Source organism: Hypanus sabinus, chromosome 15, assembly GCF_030144855.1.
Source record: "Hypanus sabinus isolate sHypSab1 chromosome 15, sHypSab1.hap1, whole genome shotgun sequence".
Lineage (NCBI taxonomy): Eukaryota > Metazoa > Chordata > Chondrichthyes > Myliobatiformes > Dasyatidae > Hypanus > Hypanus sabinus.
Genome location: NC_082720.1, coordinates 15,796,557 through 15,820,325, shown reverse-complemented (window position 1 = coordinate 15,820,325; position 23,769 = coordinate 15,796,557). Strand labels below are relative to the sequence as shown.

General features: G+C 45.4%; 1 protein-coding gene across 2 annotated transcripts in view; it reads left to right on the top strand.

Annotated features, from left to right (window-relative positions):
- Positions 1-21,281, top strand: part of LOC132405319 (slit homolog 3 protein-like) — a 630,603-nt gene extending 609,322 nt beyond the window's left edge. For both annotated transcript variants that reach the window (XM_059990026.1, XM_059990027.1), the window contains 4 exons: positions 3,998-4,152; positions 7,980-8,262; positions 9,377-9,582; positions 17,797-21,281. In XM_059990026.1, the coding sequence (XP_059846009.1) occupies positions 3,998-4,152; positions 7,980-8,262; positions 9,377-9,582; positions 17,797-18,038 (886 nt within the window). In that variant the 3' untranslated portion in view covers positions 18,039-21,281. The remainder of the gene's footprint in view (positions 1-3,997; positions 4,153-7,979; positions 8,263-9,376; positions 9,583-17,796) is intronic.
- The last annotated feature ends 2,488 nt before the right edge of the window (positions 21,282-23,769 follow it).

Genomic DNA, 23,769 nt, shown 5'->3' with positions numbered 1-23,769 from the left:
CCAATAGTAACAGTGTTGCTGACACCAGCCCTTTGTGCCAGAGTTATTAGTGAACCAAATTTATAACCTCTGGCTGACAGGTTAAGATTTGAACGTCTGCAGATTATGAACTCAAGGTTACTTGTCCAGATTTCCGCTTGAGTGGCCTGGTAAGAATAACTGTTCTGGGATTTTCTGCTTAAATGTGATGCAGCATTGGTGGAGACAACTGACCCTGAAATGTCCCAGATGTTGTCTGCTGACATTAATTATCTCAGTGTAAACGAGTATTGAATCTATTCATTGTCACACAATCAAATATCTTTGCATTTTAGGTCAAAGATTTGCTGAGAGTCATCGGTACTGTCCTTTCATAATATCCACAGATCTCTCCTTGGAGGGTGTATGTTGTATCAGCTGACCCATAAAACAAGTGTAATGCACAGCTTGAAAGTAAACCATACTTGTGTATAAAATTTAGTCCAGAACTAACAACTGATTTGGATGGGTATTTGATGTAATTTACTTGTTTATTCTGTGAGAAAGCAGTGACTCGAAAAGCTTAAACAGCGGGTTTAATGGCTCAGCTGAGAAAATATGCTGTTTCGTGTCTGTCAGGGTGAGCACAATGAAATAAAGACAGAAAATATTGGTTGACTCCCCTTCATCCAGTGCCAAGCCACTGTCTCTGTCTGTCTGAGAACATGGAGATTTATCAGCGATTCCAAAAATGGACTCTGACTGAACAACAGTGAAATCTGCAAGCTATCTGTGGGAATTGGAAATATGTGCATTAAATAAAGGGCGAACTTCTGTGTAAATGCTTAGATTAATCAAAATTCTTCAAAACAATTCCTATGTCACTCTGTGGGGCTATTTGCTTGGAGTTTTGTGCTGCCGGCTAGGTTTGGCAGTCTTTCCACCTCTCACATCTGTGTAAGCTCAGTAAAAACGAATAACACGGCAGTAAATCAGCAGAATCACAATACCCTGGTTTGTGGTTCGGCTGGAAACCTCCAACAGCCTAAAAGGTGTACTTCTTGCTGGGAGTCACAGGCTTTTTTCAGATCCAAATGTTTTAGTTAATCAAGCGGAGGTCACAGATCTCACAATGAGGAGAGCAGCAGCACTGACAACAAGCAGCATATTTTAAAACGCTGTACAGTCCGTGTTCCAAGTGATTTAGATTGACCTCACTACTTCCACCTGCATTCTCCGAGCATTCAAAGTCAGATTGAAGCACTTGGTAGGAGATCCTATAGGGATCATTATAAATGAAAATAAAGAAAAAATGGAAGTCTGAAACAAAGCTGAAAAGTGCTGGAAACAGGCAGCAGCAATTCTTCATCAGAATTGGCAAAGAAAGAAAAGCAGGTTAGATTTAAGTTGCAGGGAAAGCAGGGGAGAAGTTGATAGGACTAGAAAGAATAAAATGTGTGATTGGGTGAGGCCAGGTTAAAAGGGTTAATCAGATGACAATTATGCTTCTTTGTCTGCATTATGCATTCCTGCTTGCAGGGCTGTGGGATAAGCCAATAGAGAGAAAAAAGCTGAGGGACATTATGACAGATTTAATGACAGGAATAGACATTTCTCATCCAGTCTGAGAAAACCAGTTGGAGAAGTTGATGTTGAGTTCAGAGTGCTGCAACGTGCCCAGATGGAAGAAGGGGTAACGTTCTTCAAACTTGTTTTTGGTCGTGACCCACAGAACCAAGCTTCCAAATTTCCTTCAACCTAAGTCTGAACTTACAGCTAACTCTATTTTCTCGTCTACTTCCCTGATGTTATTCTCTTCTCTATGAGATGCCCCACCGGCTCCCTCAACCATAAAATCCAAAAATTGGTGACTACCCAACTTCTCATCCTCACTGCCGAGAATTTGAAGGTCAAGGTAGTGGTGTAGTTTCCTGGCAGACAATATTTGAATAATGTCAAATCTACTAAGAACATAACATCTAGAAGCAGAACTAGGCCATTTGGCCCATTGAGTCTGCTCCACCATTTTATCATGGCTGATCCAACCTCCTGTAGCCCTTCATGCCCTGACCAATCAAGAATCTGATTCAGATGCAAGTCATCATTAACAGCTGGCTACCATTGCACCCTGTGCTGCCAAATTGCCTATGGTCAAGTCCCCATTCTACAACTACCCATAAAGTTGAACCCACGCAAAATTATGGCTTGATGTGATCTGTGCATGCAGTTTGCTCAGCATCTCGAGATAGGCTGTACGATACTGGCATGTGTGATCTCCCTGTGCATACAGCGTTAAATTCAAATGGCAACAAGTATGTAAACAGAGATATGGAGGCCCACAGTCCATTCTGAGAAGCTGCACAAGTTTCACATTCGTCACTGCTAGAGCCATTTTCTTTGTCTGTATTCAGGATGAGGATGTAAACCTGGAAGTCCATCTTCCTGTAAAACTGCAATTGAAAAGGGTACTAAACATAGACTGTGTGTGTATGTGAGTACAGTATTTAACTGGGATTAGCAGTTAATACAAACGTTTGTATATGGGAGCTGCTGCCTTCCAACGGCAGTGATATCCACCCTTCTCCCAGTGACTTGTGTCCATTTCTTCTGGGTAACCCAGTTTTCTCCCCGGTCCCAAAGACGTCCCGGCTGGTCAGTTAATTAGCTGCTGTAGATTGCCCTAACGTGTGGGCGAGGAGTAAAATGTGGGGGAAGTTGATGAGAATGGGGAAGAATAAATCAGGATTAGAAAAAACCGGTGCTTGATAGTCAGTGCAGACAGGGCCAGTTTCTATCCTGGGTGATTATGATTCTAATTAAAAAGAAGCAATTCTGTCTAAACTTCCTAGTATTAAACTTCTGATTTCCAGTTACCCATATTATTGCCTCTTCCTGGCAACTGTAGCATTCTACTTTCATCTCCAAGCTTCCTTCCACCTCTTCCCAATTATTCCCAGTGAGAAGAGTTAACCCTCCTTGTGGTCTTGTGTTTACACCCATGGGAAGACATTCTGCCGTTGACAGAGAACCAAACCTGAAGTGACTTTTATTTGGAGAATGAAGCCATGTTGCTGTTTGAGAAGTCTGGGCCCATATTCTCCAGAATTCAGAAGAACCAGAGGTGACCTCATTGAAGTTTATTGGACTCCACAGAATGGATTGGCAGAGGATGCTTCCCCTAGTGAGGTGTCTGGAACCAGTGGTCGTAGTCCCAGAAAAAGGGTAGGTCGCGCAGGGCCTAGACGAGGAAACATCTTTTCTCATTCAGGTGTTGAAACGTTGGACTTCTCTGATTTGGAGGGACTTTGAGGCTTAGCCATCAAGTTATTCAATTCAGATTACTGGATATTGAGAGGATCAAGAGATATGGAAACAGTGCAAGGAGATGGCATTCAAATTGAAGGTTGGGCATGATCAAGAGAAATGGCAAAGCAGGCGTATGGCCTGTTGGCCCACTCCTTTCAATCAACTCTCACCACTTGTCCTCCTTTCTCTTGTGCAATCCTGATGAACAAGTACACAATAAGAACCCAGCCCATCCTTGCGTCGTCCAATGATACTTTACCACAAATATAGTGTAGTCAGTTTATCTGTGAGAAATACGTGGTAGAGTAGCGGTTAGCCACAACGCTTTACAGAACAGGAGACCTGGGTTGAATTCCCGCCGCTGCCTGTGAGGAATTTGTACGTTCTCCCTGTGACCGCACAGCTCTTTCCTCCAGGTGCCCTGGTTTTCTCCCATAGTGCGATGATGTACCAGTTGCTCATTGTAAATTGTCCCGTGATTAGGCTCAGATTCAATCGGGGGATTGCTGGGTGGCATGGTTCAAAGGGCAGGAAAGGCCTACTCTGTGCTGTATCTCAATAAATAAATCCAGGATCTATTTTATTTCAGAAGTTACCACAAACAGCAGCGTAGTAATGACCAGATCATCTGCTATGTTACCCTTTGCCGGGCTGTTTGCTCTGCATGTCACTCAACACCCAGGAGCCTTATTGGCTAGACAGCTCATTCTGTTTCTATTCTTCCGGTCCGCAGTGTGGAGACGATCAATGACGGGCAGTACCACACTGTCGAGCTGATGATGATGAACCAGTCACTCAGTCTGGTGGTGGACAAGGGAACCCCCCGGAGTCTGGGCAAGCTCCAGAAGCAGCCGACCCTGAGCCTCAACTCCCCGCTCTACATCGGAGGTGAACTTGTTGCTCCATTTTACTTCTGCTCTTCCCACCATTACCTTGGTCTTGTGTTCCATCATTTCTAATCCTCTTTGTACATAGGCAGGAAATAATCCCGCATGAATGCAGCCGGCTCCTCTGAGTCAGGCTCTTTCATACACACTCACACTCACTCTCTTACACTCTCTTCCCCTCTCTCTCTCTCCCACTCCCACTCACTCCACTGTCACTCCTCTCTTGCACTCTCCTACACACTTGCTTGCTCACGCACTCACGCACCAAGCTATTTTGGTATTTTCCTGCTACCTATTTATTTTGCAGTTGCTCTTAAAATACCCACAATTTTCTAGTTAATTTGTTAAGTAACACTTGTTTGCCTCTAAATTGGTCTGACTGTTCAAAAAATCAAATAATTTGCATTAACATCATTCCTTTTCAGCTGACAAGGTTCTTAGAAACATAGAAAACCTACAGCTTCCTGCAGAGAGGCGACCAGAATTGAGCACAGTACTCTAAGTGGGATCTGACCAGGGTCCTATATAGCTGCAACATCACCTCTTGGCTCTTAAACCCAATCCCACGATTGATGAAGGCCAATGCACCTTATGCCTTCTTAACCACAGAGTCAACCTGTGCAGCAGCTTTGAGTGTCCTATGGACTCGGACCCCAAGATCCCTCTGATCCTCCACACTGCCAAGAGTCTTACCATTAGTACAAAATTCTGCCAACATATTTGACCTACCAAAATGGACCGCTTCACACTTATCTGGATTGAATTTCATCTGCCACTTCTCAGCCCAGTTTTGCATCCTATCAATGTCCCGCTGTAACCTCTGACAGGCCTCCACACTATCCACTACACCCCAACCTTTGCGCCATCAGCAAATTTACTACACCATCCCTCCAGTTCCTCATCCAGGTTATTTATAAAAATCATGAAGAGTAGGGGTCCCAGAACAGATCCCTGAGGCACACCACTGGTCACTGACCTCCATGCAGAATATGACCCGTCTAAAACCACTCTTTGCCTTCTGTGGGCAAGCCAGTTCTGGATCCACAAAGCAATGTCCCCTTGGATCCTATGCCTCCTTACTTTCTCAATAAGCCCTGCATGGAGTACCTTATCAAGTGCCTTGCTGAAATCCATATACACTACATCTACGGCTCTACCTTCATCAATATATTTAGTGACATCCTCAAAAATTCAATCACGCTAATAAGGCACAACCTGCCTTTAACAAAGCCATGCTGACTATTCCTAATTATATTATACCTCTCCAAATGTTCATAAATCCTGCCTCTCAAGGTCTTCTCCATCAACTTACCAACCACTGAAGTAAGACTCACTGGTCCATAATTTCCTGGGTTATCTCTACTCCCATTCTTGAATATGGGAACAACATCCACAACCCACCAACCCTCTGGAACCTTTCCTATCTTCATTGATAATGCAAAAATCATCACTTGAGGCTCAGCAATCTCCTCCCTTGCTTCCCACATTAGATTGGAGTACATCCCATCTGGTCCCGGTGATTTATCCAACTCGATGCTTTCCAAAAGCTCCAGCACATCCTTTTCCTTAATATCTACATGCTCAAGCTTTTCAGTCTGCTGCAAGTCATCCCTGCAATCGCCAAGATCCTTTTTCATAGTGAATACTGAAGTAAAGTATTCATTAAGTACCTCTGCTATCTCCTCCGATTCTATCCACACTTTCTCACTGTCACACTTGATTGGTCCTATTCTCTCAAGTCTTATTCTCTTGCTCTTTACATACTTGTAGAATGCCTTGGGGTTTTCCTTAATCCTGCTCGCCAAGGACTTCTTATGGCCCCTTCTGGCTCTCCTAATTTCATTCTTAAGCTCCTTCCTGCTAGCCTTATAATCTTCTGGATCTCTATCATTATCTAGTTTTTTGAACCTTTCATAAGCTCTTCTTTCCTTCTTGACTAGACTTAACAACAGTCTTTGTACATCACAGTTCCTGTACCCGACCATCCTTTCCCTGTCTCATTGGAATGTACCTGTGCAGAACCCCATGCAAATACCCCCTGAACATTTGCCACATTTCTTCTGTACGTTTCACTGAGAACATCTGTTTCCAATTTATGCTTCCAAGTTCTTGCCTGATAGCTTCATATTTCCCATTACTCCAATTAAACGTTTCTCTAACTTGTCTGTTCCTATCCCTCTCCAATGCTACGGTAAAGGAGATAGAATTGTGATCAATATCTCCAAGATGCTCTCCCACTGAGAGATCTGACACCTGACAGACAGGCAGACAGACAGACCTTATTGATCCCGAGGGAAATTGGGTTTCGTTAGTCGCACCAACCAAGAATAGTGTAGAAATATAGCGATATAAAACCATAAATAAATAAATAATAATAAGTAAATTATTCCAAGTGGAAATAAGTCCAGGACCAGCCTATTGGCTCAGGGTGTCTGACACTCCGAGGGAGGAGTTGTAAAGTTTGATGGCCACGGGTAGGAATGACTTCCTATGACGCTCAGTGTTGCATCTCGGTGGAATGAGTCTCTGGCTGAATGTACTCCTGTGCCTAACCAGTACATTATGGAATGGAAGGGAGACATTTCCCAAGATGGCATGCAACCAGGTTCATTTCCCAATACCAGATCAAGTGCAGCCTCTCCTCTTGTACACTTACCTGCATATTGAGTCAAGAAACCTTCCAGAACACATCTAACAATCTCCACCCCATCTAAACCCTTCACCCTAGGGAGATGCTAATCAATATTAGAGAAATTTAAATCTCCCACCACAACAACCCTGATGTTTCCCTATCTGCTTCTCGAGGTCCCTGTTCCTATTGGGTGGTCTATAAAGAACACCCAGTAGAATTATTGAGTTATTCTGAAATAAAGTTGCTACTACAAAGTTAGAAGCACAATAGATAGATTTAGCCACAGACAACACCCACCAGGTCAATGAGATATGATTCGCTTTTGGAATCGGCTTATTATTGCCACATGTACCACGGTACAGTGAAAGGTTCCGTTCATGGAGATCAAGGTCACCTCCTCAGTAACTGTAACACTTTAATTCTGCACTCTGATATAGATTTACCTCACAGCACCGTTGTAGTGAATTGCTCCGTATAATCAGTATGAAATAATGAACTGAGCTGCAGTGAAAAACCTGAAGCAGCACACACACAGTGCTGGAGGAACTCAGCAGGTCAGGCAGCATCTGTGGAAACGAATAAGGAGTCAATGTTTCCATGTCCTCAATGTCCTGATTGAGACCCCCTTCACCGGGACTGAAGAGGAAGGGAGAATGTGTCAGAATAAAAAGGTGGCGGAGGGGAAAGAGACTAGCAGAAGATGATAGGTGAAGCCAGGTTGGTGGGAAAGGTCAAGGGCTGGAGAAGGAGGAATTTGATACGAGGGAATAGTAGGCCGTAGGAGAAAGGGAAGGAGGAGGGGACCCAGGGGAAGCAACGGGCAGATAAGAATTGAAAGATCAGAGTGGGGAATAGAGGAGTGGTAGGGGAATTTGTTTACCAGAAGGAGAAATCAATATTCATGCCATCAGGTGGGGGGGTACCCAAGTGTTACTCCTCCACCCTGAGGGTGGCCTCATCATGGCACAAGAGAAGGCCATGAAAAACTTATCCTGCAAGTTGTTCAAACAGATCAGTTCATTACAATGGTGCATTGAGGTGGAACAAGGTAGAGCAATAACTGCAGAATAAAGTGTTATTGTTGTAACTCCTGACTTCTCCACCAGCGAACCAAGGCTGAGAGCTAAACAAAGCTGTCTGGTTCACCCAGCAGTGGGTACCTCCTCTACACTTGTGCCAATTGTTTGTCGTTAAAGGAATCCCCCCAGTGTCAGGCGTCGCAGGACTCCGCCAGGGTCCCGAACGGAATCTCAACGGCTTCCACGGCTGCATTCACGACGTCAGGATCAACAATGAGCTGCAAGATTTCAGGAGTTTGCCAACGATGCCGCTGGGCGTCTCTCCAGGATGCAGGTCGTGCAACATCTGCAAACATGGCCTGTGCCGAACCATCGACCAATCCAGCATCACGTGCGAGTGCCACGCCGGATGGACAGGGCCTCTGTGTGACCAGGAAATCAAAGACGTCTGCGCCAACAAGTGAGTAAAAGGTTCGATTGGTACCCAAGAGGCATGCAGCAAAATGGAGTTAGCAGATTGTAATGGAACACTAATTCATGTGTCATGGCTCTACAAATTCACATTAAAATAGTGAAGAAATGTATCTGTATTTGTGCCCTTCAGTTAATTCACGCAAACTGACAGAGAGAGGGGGACATTTCTGCATATTTTGTAAATGAATATGTATGTTGACAGACAACAGCGCCACCTGCTGTCAGTAAACACCAACCTTTTCACAGAGAGTGACTCTGTCAACTTGGCCTGTCTTCTCCTGCAATAACCACAGTGGGGCGTTCTCTTCCCTTTTTCACAAGTGTAAAGTTTACCGGTTACCTGTGATATGTGCATATAGCCTCTCAGGTTCCATCATACTTTATTCTTAAATGTTGCACATTACTTTTTGCAGTTTTGACACCATAAAGTGCAGATGCGGCCTGTCAAAATATATTTTGATGTACTACTTTTTAAATGTATGCAAGGTGGTTTGTTTGCATTTTTATATGGTGTCAAAATATCTTCTGAGATTGCAAATACATACTTTATCAATTTAACTTACCTTTTACCACTCAGCCTATTCAGTCCATCAAGGCCAAGCCAGCTCCCCACAAAACAATTACATTGGTCTTGTAGAACTGCAGCTGAATTCTGTCATCCTTTTCAATTACTTTGTCATTTACTTACACTGAGGAGACATTCCCAGTAGCCGGTTACCAGCCCATTGTTTGGAATGTGGAAGGAAGCCCTCCTCATCCTGGGGAGAATGTGCAAATTCAACACAGGCAGTAACCAAGGTTCGAATTGACCCAGTGTGTGGAGCTGTGATGAAGCAGAGCTCAGTGCGGTGTCACTGAAGTAAGCCCCTCACAGGTCATTTTCTTTTTGCACTATTTATTTACCCCCCCCCCCCTCCCCACGATCCCTGCCAATGTGACATTAAGACAGAGAATGTGAGGAAGATGAGGCAGCACCTATGGTGAAAGGAGATGAAATTAACCCACCCTCCACTGGTATAAGAAACTTCATTTGCTGACACCCCTCTGCCCTGTCATCTCATTCAGATCGTAACTGCATTCGCTCCTGTGCTTCTTCCCAGATGTGTTCATGGAACGTGCGTAGCGTCTGATTCCAGCTACCGCTGTGTGTGCAAGGACGGCTTTGTTGGCAGGTTTTGTGACAAGGACAAGACGGTGGCCGGTTGCCAGAATCTGAAGTGTGGCCACGGCCGTTGTAAGATCTCCGGGAAGGGGGAGCCGTACTGTGAGTGTGATACCAACTTCACGGGCGAAACTTGTGAAACAGGTAAGAGAAGATGAACTGGTGCTCATTTTGTATGGCCTGCTGGTGTGTGTGTGTGTGGGATCCTCAGTGGTTCTGGCCAAGGAAGGTAACAAGATAGAGCAAGACCTTCTTTAGTGAGGACAGAACGTACAATGAGTGACAATAAAAACACGGAAGTGCTGGAAATATTCTGCAGGTCTGTTGATTTCCTAGGAAAAGATCCTTGTCCCAAAATGTTAATTCAGTTCCTTCTCCCACAGAAACAGCCTGACCTACTGAATATTTCCAGCATTTTCTGCCTTTACTTTGGAATACTATTATCTGCAGGTTTTTGCTTTTTCACCGAACAGTAGCCAATGTATCAAACATCATTCAAGTTCTTCTTAAACCTTCTATCAACTTCTAACTATCCTCCTTCCATTTCCCCCACCTTTTCATTCCGGTGTCTTCCCTCCCACCACCCTTTCCTTTCCAATTCTGCAGAAGGGTCTCGGCCTGAAACATCGACTGTTCATTCATTTCCACGGATGCTGCCTGACCTGCTGAGCTCCTCCAGCATTTTGTTTGCGTTGCTTCTTAAACTGTATCAGCACTCCGTGTACATCACACTGCTTTCTGTAAAGTAACTAAGACATTGTAGCGGTGTGCTACACGCAGCGCTAAAATTACAGCACGGAGTCGGTAACTGCAGACGAAGGAAAAAAACTTTATTTGAAATCTTCAGCCTCACTTTTAAGCCTCCCTCAACCTGCCCCCCGTGGCGCAGAGGCTCCAAAGCTCTGTGCTCGCAAACCCCCGTAGGCTATCTAATTGTGAGTCGGTTCGGATGTGCCAGGAAATGGGTCGCCACATAACCCCCCCCCCCCCAGAACCAGCGATACACCCCCCAATGTCCACAGTCTGGGCCAGAACCTGCTTGGGAGGTCGGCCTCTGCGCCGAGGTGTCGGAAACTCGGCCGGTTGCGCCAGGTCCACATGGGCCGGTTTGAGGCGGTCCACCGTGAAAACCTCCTCTTTCCCCCCAACGTCCAGCACGAACGTGGACCCGTTGTTCCGGAGCACCATAAACGGCCCCTTGTATGGCTGCTGCAGCGGTGGCCGATGCCCGCCCCTTCGTACAAACACAAACTTACAGTTCTGTAGGTCTTTGGGTACGCAGGTCGGGTGCCGCCCCTGCTGTGAAGTGGGTATGGGGGCCAGGTTACCGAGTTTCTCGCGTAGTCTGCCAGGACTGCTGTGGGATCTTCCTCTTGCCCCCGTGGGGCTGGTAGGAACTCCCCAGGGACGACCAGGGGCGCGCCGTATACCAACTCGGCCGACGAGGCGTGCAGGTCGTCCTTGGGCGCTGTGCGGATGCCGAGTAGGACCCAGGGAAGCTCATCCGCCCAGTTGGCTCCTCGCAGGCGGGCCATGAGGGCCGACTTCAGGTGACGGTGGAAACGCTCCACTAGCCCGTTCGACTGTGGGTGGTAGGCAGTGGTGTGGTGCAACTGAGTCCCCAAAAGGCTGGCCATAACTGACCACAGGCTGGAGGTGAACTGGGCGCCTCTGTCGGAGGTAATGTGGGCCGGTGCACCAAAGCGAGATATCCAGGTGGCGATCAGGGCTCGGGCGCAAGATTCGGAGGTGGTGTCGGTGAGCGGGACCGCCTCTGGCCATCTTGTGAACCGGTCCACGATAGTCAGGAGGTGCCGCGCTCCGCGCAACACTGGCAGGGGGCCCACAATATCCACATGAATGTGGTTGAAACGCCAGTGGGCGGGATGGAACTGCTGCGGTGGGGCTTTGGTGTGCCACTGCACCTTGGCCGTCTGGCAGTGCATGCACGTTTTGGCCCATTCACTGACCTGTTTGCGGAGTCCGTGCCAAACGAACCTGCTGGAAACCATCCGGACAGTTGTCCGGATGGAGGGATGCACCAAGTTATGAATGGAGTCGAAAACGCGGCGCCGCCAGGCTGTCGGGACGACGGGACGGGGCTGACCGGTGGCGACGTCACAGAGTAGGGTCCTCTCCCCCGGGCCTATGGGGAGGTCCTGGAGCTGCAAACCGGAGACTGCGGTTCTGTAACTCGGAATCTCCTCATCTGCCTGCTGTGCCTCTGCCAGTGCCTCAAAGTCTACCCCTTGGGAAAGGGCATGAACGGTAGGGCGAGAGAGCGCATCCGCCACGACATTGTCCTTACCCGAGACGTGCCGGACATCCGTCGTATATTCAGAGATGTAGGACAGGTGGTGTTGCTGGCGGGACGACCAGGGGTCGGACGCTTTCGTAAACGCAAAGGTAAGCGGTTTGTGGTCCGTGAACGCGGTGAAGGGCCGACCTTCTAGGAAGTACCTGAAATGCCGGATTGCCAGGTAGAGCGCCAACAGTTCCCGGTCGAAAGCACTGTACTTGAGCTCGGGTGACCGCAGGTGTTTGCTGAAAAACGCCAGGGGTTGCCAGCGACCTGCAATGAGTTGCTCCAGCGCCCCACCAACTGCCGTGTTAGATGCGTCCACTGTGAGGGCGGTAGGGGTGTCCATTCTGGGATGTACTAGCATTGCGGCGTCAGCCAAAGCTTCCTTCGTTTGAACGAAAGCGGACTCCCAGGTAATGTCCTTGCTCGGACCCGACATCAGGGCGAACGGGGGCGCATGATCCGGGCAGCTGAAGGGAGGAAGCAGCGGTAGAAATTGGCCATACCTACGAATTCCTGAAGGCCTTTGATCGTGGTGGGTCGGGGAAAGTGGCGGACCGCATCTACCTTAGCGGGCAGAGGGGTTGCCCCGTCTTTAGTAATCCTGTGGCCCAGGAAGTCAATGGTATCGAGTCTGAACTGGCATTTGGCGGGGTTGATTGTAAGACCGTACTCACTCAGTCGGGCGCAGAGTTGACGGAGGTGGGACAGATGCTCCTGACGACTGCTGCTGGCTATGAGGATGTCATCCAAATAGATGAACGCGAAGTCCAGGTCCCGTCCCACCGCGTCCATTAACCGCTGGAACGTCTGTGCGGCATTCTTCAGGCCAAATGACATGTGGAGGAACTTGAAAAGGCCAAACGGGGTGATGAGAGCCGTCTTGGGGACGTCGTCAGGATGCATTGGGATTTGATGGTACCCTCGGACGAGGTCTACCTTGGAGAAGATCCGTGCGCCGTGCAGGTTTGCTGCAAAGTCCTGAATGTGCGCCACAGGGTAGCGGTCCGGTGTGGTAGCCTCGTTCAGCCTGCGGTAGTCGCCGCACGGTCTCCAGCCTCCCGTCGCTTTGGGCACCATGTGCAGGGGGGAGGCCCATGGGCTGTCGGACCGCCAGATGATCCCCAATTCCTCCATCCTCTGGAACTCCTCCTTCGCCAGTCGGAGCTTGTCCGGGGGAAGCCGCCGAGCGCGGGCGTGGAGGGGTGGTCCCTGGGTCGGGATGTGGTGCTGTACGCCGTGCCTGGGCATGGCCGCTGTGAACTGCGGTGCCAGAACCGATGGGAAATCCGCCAGGACCCTGGTGAAGTCGTTGTTGGACAGCGTGATGAAGCAGAGGTGAGGGGCTGGCAACTGGGCTGCACCCAGGGAGAACGTCTGAAAGGTCTCGGCGTGTACCAGTCTCTTCCTGGGCAGGTCGACCAGTAGGCTGTGAGCCCACAAAAAATCCGCACCCAGAAGCGGTTGGGCTACGACGGCCAGTGTGAAGTCCCACGTGAACTGGCTGGAGCCGAACTGTAGCTGCACCTGACGGGTGCCATAGGTCCTTACTGTGCTGCCATTCATGGCCCTCAGGGGGGGGAACCCGGTGCCCTGCTGCGGGTGTCGTAACTCGTCGGAGGTAAAACGCTGATCTCAGCCCCAGTATCGACCAAAAACCGGCGTCCTGACCTTCTATCCCACACATACAGGAGGCTATCCCGATGGCCAGCCGCCGTAGCCATCAGCGGCGGCTGGCCCTGGCGTTTCCCGGGAACTTGCAGGGCGGGCGACAACAGCGGGCTTCTGCGCCCCACCGCTGGTGGTAGAAGCACCAGTGTTCATTGGGCCGGGGGTTGGCGGGCTCTGCGGCCGGGCCTGGACTGGTTTGCTGCCGGGAGCGTGGCTGGGAGATCTGTGTGATGGACGCCCCGCTCACCTTTTTGGCGTTCCACAGCAAGTCCGCCCGGGCTGCCACCTTCCGGGGGTCACTGAAATCCGTGTCGGACAGCAGCAGGCGTATGTCTTCGGGCAGCTGCTCCAGGAATGCCTGCTCAAACATGAGGCATGTGTGTCCGTCGGCCAGAGACAACATCTCATTCATTAAAGCCGATGGAGGTCTGTCTCCCAAGCCATCCAGGTGCAGTAAACGGGCAGCCCGCTCGCGCCGTGAGAGTCCGAAAGTCCTGAGGAGCAGGGCTTTGAATTCCGTGTACTTGCCGTCTGCCGGGGGCGACTGTACGAACTCCGCGACCTGGGCCGCTGTGTCCTGGTCGAGGGAGCTCACCACGTAGTAGTAGCGGGTGTCTTCTGAGGTGATCTGGCGAACGTGGAATTGGGCTTCGGCTTGCTGGAACCATAGGTTCGGGCGCTGTGTCCAGAAACCTGGCAGTTTCAACGAAACCGCATGAACAGAGGCGGCGTCGGTCATTTGTGGTCCAAAAATAGTTTGGACCATCGAGGTCACCAATTGTAGCGGTGTGCTACACGCAGCGCTAAAATTACGACACGGAGTCGGTAACTGCAGTCGAAGGAAAAAAACTTTATTTGAAATCTTCAGCCTCACTTTTAAGCCTCCCTCAACCTGCCCCCCGTGGCGCAGAGGCTCCAAAGCTCTGTGTTCGCAAACCCCCGTAGGCTATCTAATTGTGAGTCGGTTCGGATGTGCCAGGAAATGGGTCGCCACAACATAACACATTCATCGAAGTACCCCACATCAGGTTAGAAATTAATTATTTATATACATGTGCATTGGTAAATCTATACATATAACTACATAGCAAACATCTATAAATTTAATTGACTTGGAGATATCCAGAAGCATTTTGATCTCTTTAACTGCAGGGCTGCTCTTTCTACTTCTGAGGTAGTCTTGTGACCTTAGAGCAAGCTGCTCCATTGTTGTCCAGCTTGTTGCTATGTTTTGATCCCTTATGATCTAAAGAATTTCCACTAAAGATATTTCCTGTGACTAAAGGAAACAATACCAGACAAAAAAGGAGCGACTGCCATATAACTATATATCAATTACAGCACGGAAACAGGCCATCTTGGCCCTTCTAGTTCAGGCCAAATGCTTACTCCCACTGCCATTATTACTCCTTCGACATGTCTCCATAGTTACACCCTTTGAAAGTTGCCTCACATTCTTGGATAGGATCTCCATTTTGGAGGGCATCTTGTTTCTTTCCTCAGAAGTGAAGCCTTCCATATCAAAGGGTTCAGGCTGGACTCTCCCATCAACAACGCGAGTCCCAATCTATACGCCTCGGCCCAATCTGAAAGATTTGAAACATCGTCTCCCACTATCTAGAGACCCAATCATTTCTTCCTGGTGAAGCACCACCGGAAATTCGTCCAATCTGGTGTTCACAGCGTGGTCCCCTCATTGTTATAAGGAAGCTCCAAGCAAAGTTAAGGAAAGGCACCACAACCCCAGCTGGGGAATCCAGCTACTTTTCTGGCTCAGCTGTGAATTCTGTGAGTTTTCATACTTTCCAGAAAATGACTACCACTATTTCTGCCGAATGTCAAGAACTCTTTCTCTGTTACGTCACATTCAATTGCTACCTTGCTACTTTCCCTTCAACAATCCCCAAAGCAGCATCCACTGGACCTCCACATTGGCATCTAGCAAAGCTAGATAGAGTTTCTGAGGAAGCATACTTCACTGAAGGTGAGCACACAAATCGTGGCTAGTATAACAAAATTCATATCATTCGACAGAAATAGTTCTTAAATATAGAAACATATATTCCAGCATGAACCCTGCTTTAATCGCTAATATTGCTAAAATACCATTGACTGTAATTTCATGGGCTGCATTACATGTTAGGCCAGCAATTACAGGAGAAACATGATGGTAAATGAGTTTAATGATTGATGATACAACACTAAATTACATTGCCTGATCCCAGTCCAAGCGATGAGTTTCATTGTTGGAAGGCTCCAGTCTTCTAACCCACATTTCCATTGTTACAAGGATCTGCCCCTTTGTAATAATGATCAGAGAGGCACAGAGGGAATCTGTAATTACTGACCTTATTGTCTCAACTGAAGAGCACATGAATTTACACAACTGAACACTTGGTGCACACCTACTAGGTTTTCCTGACCCTCCAGTCAAAGAGTAGAAAACGTAACACCAGAACAAAGGGTCTATGCTGGCCACGTGTCCCTCATGCTCCCACTATGATCTCCACGTGTTTGTGGGGTGTTCCATATCTGCGATGGAGGATCTGTGGAGAGAATCATCACTGCCAGTGCACTCCAAACATCTGCTTTTCTATTCATTCCTTACCAGTTCAAATGTTGCATTTCAGTGTTATGAGCTATGGTTCATCTGATTGACCTTTAACATCTTCCTATTGGCTCTGGTCCAGGCCAGCATCCATTTATTGCCCTTCTTCCGCGAGGACAACTGGTAATATATGGCACTTTGTTCTGTTTGACTCTGGATCAAATCAGTAACCAGTTTGAATCACAGAGCAGACACAGACCACACCATTCACAAATCTCTATGTTATATTATATCAGAGAACACCTCACAAATAATTTATTTGGAAATAATCTCTAATCCAGCAGATTACCTGAAGCATCGTTGTGTCTACTTTGAAATAGTGATCAAACCAACTAACTTCACTTCACAAAATGGAGGATGCTAGGCAGTTTCACAAAATGGAAGTCTCCATCTCCTTCAGGCAAAGAACAAAGACAATTAGTCTGCCTGCTCCCACTGTCCTTGATTCATTTGAATTTGCTGGTTTGTAGACTAAGTTCATTCTGGCCAACACCTTTCATTTCTAAATTCTCCTTCTTGGTTTCCAGTCCCTCCATATTTTCACCTTCTCTATGATTTACTCCAGCCTATCACCCTGCATTATGTGCTCCCCTCCCACAATACTGTCCCCTTGGGCATCCCTGAATTTAATCACTCCATCAGCTCCAGATCTCCCATAGCTACCTTTCTGATGATCTGCACTGCAGTTTCTTTATGCAACATTAGATCAACTCATGTTTGATTCACTTCAGTGTAGCATTTTTCATACATTTAATTACTTCAAATGGACATCTTAGATGAGGGAGACAGCCAACTGAGAGGGCATGTTGGCCAGTTCAGAAAGTCACTTTCACAATGTTGACCAATACCCAATTTTTGCTTTGTATTTATTCATTAAAAATTACAGTTTACTTATAAAAAGTATACTAGAAATGTAAGTTTAACTTGCAATTACTAGAAATGTAAATCAACAATTAACAAAGCAAATTAACTACAATTTCTAGCAAAAGAGAAGGCCAAGTTGACTGAGACTAAAAGGGATTTGTCAGTTAATGGGGGGCATTGCCTGTCAGTGCAGAATGTTTATACCTAAGATAGTCATTTACACATCCAATTATGAACCTCAGAGAAATAGCTTTGCCAAATAAAAAGTAAATTATGAAACAAGGACCAATTCAAACAAAATGACATGTTTCCTGTCAGTGGAAAATTGAAAACCTGCTGGAAATCTAAAATAAAAAACAGAAAGTGCTGGAGGCAATCAAATCAGGCCAGATCTGGGAGAAGAAGAAAAAAACAGAACTAAAATTTCAGTATGAAAAACCATCAGAACTGTAAAGGGAAAGATGATTAAGCATTTGAAGTAGAAATGACCAAAATCCTCTGATGGGAATCTGATTAAATCGTGTGGAAGGAGATTTGTGGATCAGATACACTGACCTGGAACTACATTGTAAATTCTGCTTAATAATATCACCCAAAGATTAAGCCTTAAATCTTTGTAGTCCTCGCTGGGAAATCCAGAATTGTACCAGGCTCACAATTCCTGTTCCTTGGTTGGTTCTATTTGAATCCCAGGACTTACTGGGCTGGAAAGGGTTTTTGTGGCTTAATTTGCCTCATCCTCTCATCAGTAGGTGAATCCCAAATTCAGATCAAAATCATTATCCAAAATGCAGGATGAATGCAAAATGGTGTTAATCACTCCCAAAAACCATATGGCCTCTTGGGAGAGTTATGAACACTAGTTAAAGGAGATAGCCCCAATAAAAGCAATCTTGTCTATTTTGGCTTCCAGAGCTCCTTTGTCAGAAGGAAATGATCCGCGATGTCTATCGCAAACAGCAAGGATACGCCTCGTGCCAAACCACGGCTAAGGTGCCCCGGCTGGAGTGCAAGGGGAGCTGTGGCAACAGTGAGTGTTGTGTGCCGCTGCGGAGCAAGCGACGGAAATACGTTTTCCAATGCACGGACGGCTCCTCCTTTGTGGAAGAAGTGGAGCGGGTTGTTGACTGTGGCTGTGGGAGTTGTTCCTTGTAGGGACCCAAAGCAAGAGAAAGATTCAGAGCAGCGAGCGCCTGCAGTAAGAGTTGGGCCCATTAACTGTCATAGTGGACCAAAAAGAAATGCAAATATATTGTAAGATAACAAATAGAACCTATTTTTATTATTAAAAAAGGACTATTTTCTTCAGTTATTACTAAATATATCACATCACCTGGGTAAATGTATCATACTGTGTTCCCTGTGCAAGATATTTTTCTTACTATGTTTTTAACCTGACAGGAGTTCAGAAGACTCATCCCTTTGGTTGTTGCAAAAATGTTTCAAGGGGCTATTTTCCCTCCATCAAGATTTGCCTTGGGAGGTTTGAGCCTTTTGAAGAAATTGAAACATTGGTGACAACCAAAATATCATGAGGAACATCAGCAAACACCAGCTGGCTTTTGGTGTTACACCCTCAGCGGCCACCTCTGTACTTCATGACATGGACCAACAGGGGACCTACCAACTTCTGTGTCACTGTCAACGTATCGCAAATCGTATTCTCCGGATGCTCACTGTTAACAAGGGTGGAGGGAACCCAGCAATATAGCACAGTGTGAGGAGCACAATACAGTTAGACATCATTGTTATAAAGTTTCTGCAGGATCCCAGCGCATCAGTAACTTTGATAATTGGGTTGAGTGCATTGCACAACCCCAATTACAAACAAACAGCATTAATTCAGTATAGTGCAGCCATCTGATCCTGCAATGAAAGATCTTAAGCCCAATGTAATGCATCACATAGATGCCAATACCAGACACCATTGATGGAAGGTTAGACACGATTTGCAAAAGTCTGTATAGAATGCCCTGGACTGCTGGAAAGAGTAACATCCTCCATCACACAACAGAGTTTATGTTGGAAATTTCTACCCACCACATATCCAAAACAGGAAAAAGCCTGAAATAAGGAAAATTAGCCACAAATAAGACTGCATTTGCACCTTAAACGGTTTGCCTGTTATCTATGCATGCTCCAATATTAGGGTTTGAACACCACCTTAAAGATGTTTCCTGTTTCTCCCAAAACCATTTAATCATTAGCTTTTCACCTTTGACATGTATAACAGAATGTCTAGACTTGAGGCTCCTGTCCCAGCTCAAATGGTCCTTCAGCAGATCTGTGAGACAGTATTAGATCATTAGATCACACCATTCAGAAAACACTTGACAACTCTTAATTCTGATCATCATTATACACACACACCACATCAGGAAGTTACAAGTTATTTGCACTGAAATTGGATTTGGTGTATTCTATAGTGTGCACAAAAGCAATGTACGACTGAATTATACTCTGGGATGACTGAAATATTTATTCATTTTCTGTCTGACAACATGTCCCCCAAATCTGATATCCAAGCTATCTTCCATGTACCAACCCCTCTTCCAAATATCTTCTCAGGAGATTTTGAATGTCTGATATTTGGCTTCTCAGATGAAGAAGACTTATTGCTTATCAAGTCAAACTCAGCTCTCCGAGGCATTGATTTAGAAACGCTGAGCATAAATATTTAAGTGGAGAGGTAGACGATGGGAAGAACATTAAATGATGTGACTTGGTGCATGTACACAGAAGGTGATGGATGATAAACAGGTGTTGAATTTTCTCCAAAAAATCTGTTAAGAAAATAAGTAATGAATTAGGCACAAGAAGGAAGGATTAAGGTGACAGAACTTCCATTTCATTCTGTCTTCTTACAGGATTCTTTACACATAACTTTCCTTTGATGTCTCTAGACTTGCCCATGCTTTTGTTTACCCAGTGATGGTCAACCAACGCTCAAAAGAGAGATAATTACTTTTGAGTCTAGAGCTCTGTGTTAATTGAAACAAGACACCACAGCCCTCTAACAAACACAACTGCCCATGAGGTGTGCCATTACCTCAGGGTGAGTGGAGCTCTGTAATTCTCCACGCCATTTGGGAAAAAAATGACAAAAACATATAATGGGAAAAGGAAAACAAAACAGTGTGTGCAAGATTCATTTGGTGCCTTGCATTTATCTGAGAACTGCAGTATTTACCCAGTGCTTAACGTCTGCCCACTTATGCTGTATTAACCCAAGTGCCTTAAGTCAACCACATGCCTTACACATTAACTTGAGGACCTTGCATTCAATTGAATGCTTCCCTGAGGATTTGATTGCATTGAACATTAATCTGAAGTCCTGAGTCAACTCAATGCATTATATAATAGCCCAAGGGCCTCTGGTTCATTGAATGCCTCATACGTAAACATAAGAGCTTCACAAGTACCTCATCTATTAAGGAGAGGGCTTTGCAGTCAACCCAAATGCCTTATAAATTATATTGAGTATCTTACAGTCAAATGAATGCCATGTATATTAACCTCAGTACCTTCACATGACAAAGCACCTTAAATGCTCAGGAGGGAAGTATGAGACATAGTGCTGTCGATTTTCATAAGTAAAATGGCAGAAGTGTTTTAAGTTTAAGGGAAACCATAACTAACTTTATTGTCAACCAAACGCAGAACATAAAGTGCAGTAAAAAAAAAACTTCATGTCATTATGTCATCACGTCAGACTCTTGAAGTGAGCCCCAACTCAATATTGGTGGTTGTGAATTATGCATATGATTATGCCCCTTGCATTACCCTCCTGCTTCTGCACCATTGAACGGGACAATCATCCGCTCACCCACTCTCAGTGAATAACACTTCCAGCATGAAATTGATTCCCAGTTGGCAGAATGCCATGGTCTAAATGTTCTACAGGACATGATGAATGCACTCTTTTACATTACTTCTGTAAGCAGTAAATATTGCCTTGAAACTTAGAAACCAAAGGGAATTGAGGTGGATTTTGATGGCAGGCAAACACCAAGGTGTTTATAGTCTTTGTGAAGAATAGCTTCCATTCTGTACCTTTGAGGAAGTCTGGTTACAATATGGTAAGAAAACATGAACAACTATATTTAATGGAAGACATATTTTTTCACTTTCCTTACTGATTAGCTCACAGTATATGATCTATATGTATGACGATACTTGAGCCTGTAGGGCAGAGGTGCTGTAGGAAGTTCATGCAAAGACCCTGACTCTGATTCACTCTGTTTGACCATGTATTCAAGGAAGTAAGCCTCTGACCATTTTACAGATTGCAGGTGCTTAATCCTTTATCTTTGTTTTACAAAAATATGTACATTTTTATGTTATATATTTTGTGAAATGCTACTATGTCTTGTACAAAAAAATTAAAGTGTTTGCACCAAGAAATTGACAGAATGGTATTTTTCTTCAATATTGGGTCACTTTTAAATCAGTTGGGGTAGCATGATAATGGACAGATTAGACAAAGCTTCCCCCCCACCCCCACCGTGACCACACCAGTTTCTTCTGAGTGCTCCGCTTTCCTCCCATAGTCCGAAGATATACCATTTGGTAGGCTAGTTGGTCATTGTAAATTGTCCCATGATTAGGCTGGGATTAAATCCCAGGATTGCTGGGCAGGATTGGTTTAACGGGGCAGGAAGGGCCTGTTTTTCTGTGCTGCAGTTCAATAAATTAATTTAATGCTTAACTATAACTGAAACTGATTTACTATTCTATCTACAATCAGGACTTATTGCACCAGATCTATCAGCATTGAACTGGCTCCAATTTCACTTCCGAAGCTTTACCCAACTATACAGTTGTGTAGTTCACCGATATTACAATGATTCAATATACATCCAGAGTGAGGAATCGCTATTGATTTAGCTTTGAGCATTCAATGAATCAACCTTGAATTTAAAAATTAGTGTTGAGTCTCTGCTGATTTTTTAGAACTATAATAAAGAACCCTCATCTCATTCTCAATGTTACCATTGGGAAAGAGGTACAGATTCCTGAGGGCACACATTCAGGAATCTTCCCCTCCGCCATCCAATCTCTGAATGGACATTGAACATTTTTTATTTCTGTTTTTTTGCACTGCCTATTTTCACTTGACTATTTAATGGACAAACGTACTGTAAATCAGTCTTTGTTTCAATCACTGTACTGCTGCCATTAAGTTAACAAATTTCACGACATGTGCCAGTGATATTAAACCTGTTTCTGAAATAGTTCAGTGCTGAGTTTGCATGGATTCCGTAAGAATCATGCTCGGAATTGAACCCAGCTGCCTGAGCACAGAGTTTAGATTGGTGTGTAATAATTCTGTATTGAATCTACTCATTCTGCTTCGCACAATGTTCTCAAAGCATCTAAGTTTCAACACTACGGCAAGCTATCCAGCCACTGAACTTCACCAGCTTCTTGCAGAGGTCACACCAATCTCTTTCTCTGTTTTTGATTGCGTAGTAAAATCTGTTTCAAAACTCAGATTGATCCAGTTTCACTAGACTGAGAGGCATTTTAAATACTCTCTGTACCTTTTGCTGAGAGCAAGGTTTGTACCCCTCTCAGTGAACTATGTGCTAATGGGAACAGCTTCCCTCCATTTACCCCATCGAAACTATTCAGAATTGTACATATCAAATCTCTGCCCAGCTTCTTTGCTCCAAGGAGAAGAGTACAACACACAAGTCGCTGAAATTTCTCATTTCCAAACTATTCTAGTAAACCTAGTACCCTGCCTAGGATCTTCACATCTGACTATTGTTAGGAGATCGGAATTCAAAGGTCAAAGTAAATTTATTTTCAAAGTACATGTGTAGTCATATACAAGCCTGACATTCATTTTCTTGTAGACGTACTCAATAAATCCAATAACCATATTAGAAACAATGAAAAACCGCACCAACTGGACGTACAGCCATTGTGCAAAAAACAACAAAATGTGCAATAACTCAAAGAAATAAATAATAATAATAAATAAATAAGCAATAAATATTGACAACATGAGATGAAAAGTTCTGAAAGTGAGTCCATATAGGCTTATATGAGTCCACATTAGTCTTGTGAAACTATGGATTTGCGCCTTGGAAGGTTTCCAGGAAGTAGGCCTGGGCAGGGTTGTATGGGAGACCAGCAGTTGCCCATGCTGCAAGTCTCCCCTCTCCACGCCACCGATGTTGTCCAAGGGAAGGTCAAGGGTCAATAACAGCTTGGCATTGGTGTCATCACAGAGCAATGTGTGGTTAAGTGCCTTGCTCAGGGACACAACACACTGCCTTAGCTGAGGCTTGAATTAGCGACCTTCAGATCACTAGACCAATACCTTAACCATTTGGCCACATGCCAACACATAAATATTTATAAATTGTGGGCGTATCAAATGAAATTGAGTAAAGTTAATTCCTTTAGTTCAAGAGCCTGAAAGTCGAGCGGAATAACTGTTCCCAAACCTGGTGGTGCGAGTCCTGAGGCTCCTGTACCTTCTTCCTGACGGCAGCAGTGAGGACAGAGCATGACCTGGGTGGTGGGCATCCCTGCTGCTGCTTTCCTGCGACAGACAAGAAGGGGAGGGCTTTACTCATGATGGACTGGGCCATATCCATTACTTTTTGGAGGATTTTCTTTTCAAGGGCATTGGCGTTTCCATACCAGGCTGTGATGCACCCAGTCAATATACTCTACATGTAATACTCCACCTATGACCCTTCCTTTATTTTATAAAGATTTAATGTAATCTCACTGCCTCAATTTTCTAAGTCTCTATGTCTGAAACCAAGGATGCAGCATGCTTTACTAACCAATCTCGAGGTGTCCTGCTACTTTCAAAGATTTATTCACATACGTATTTTCCCGAACATCCTTCGGAATTTTGCCGTTT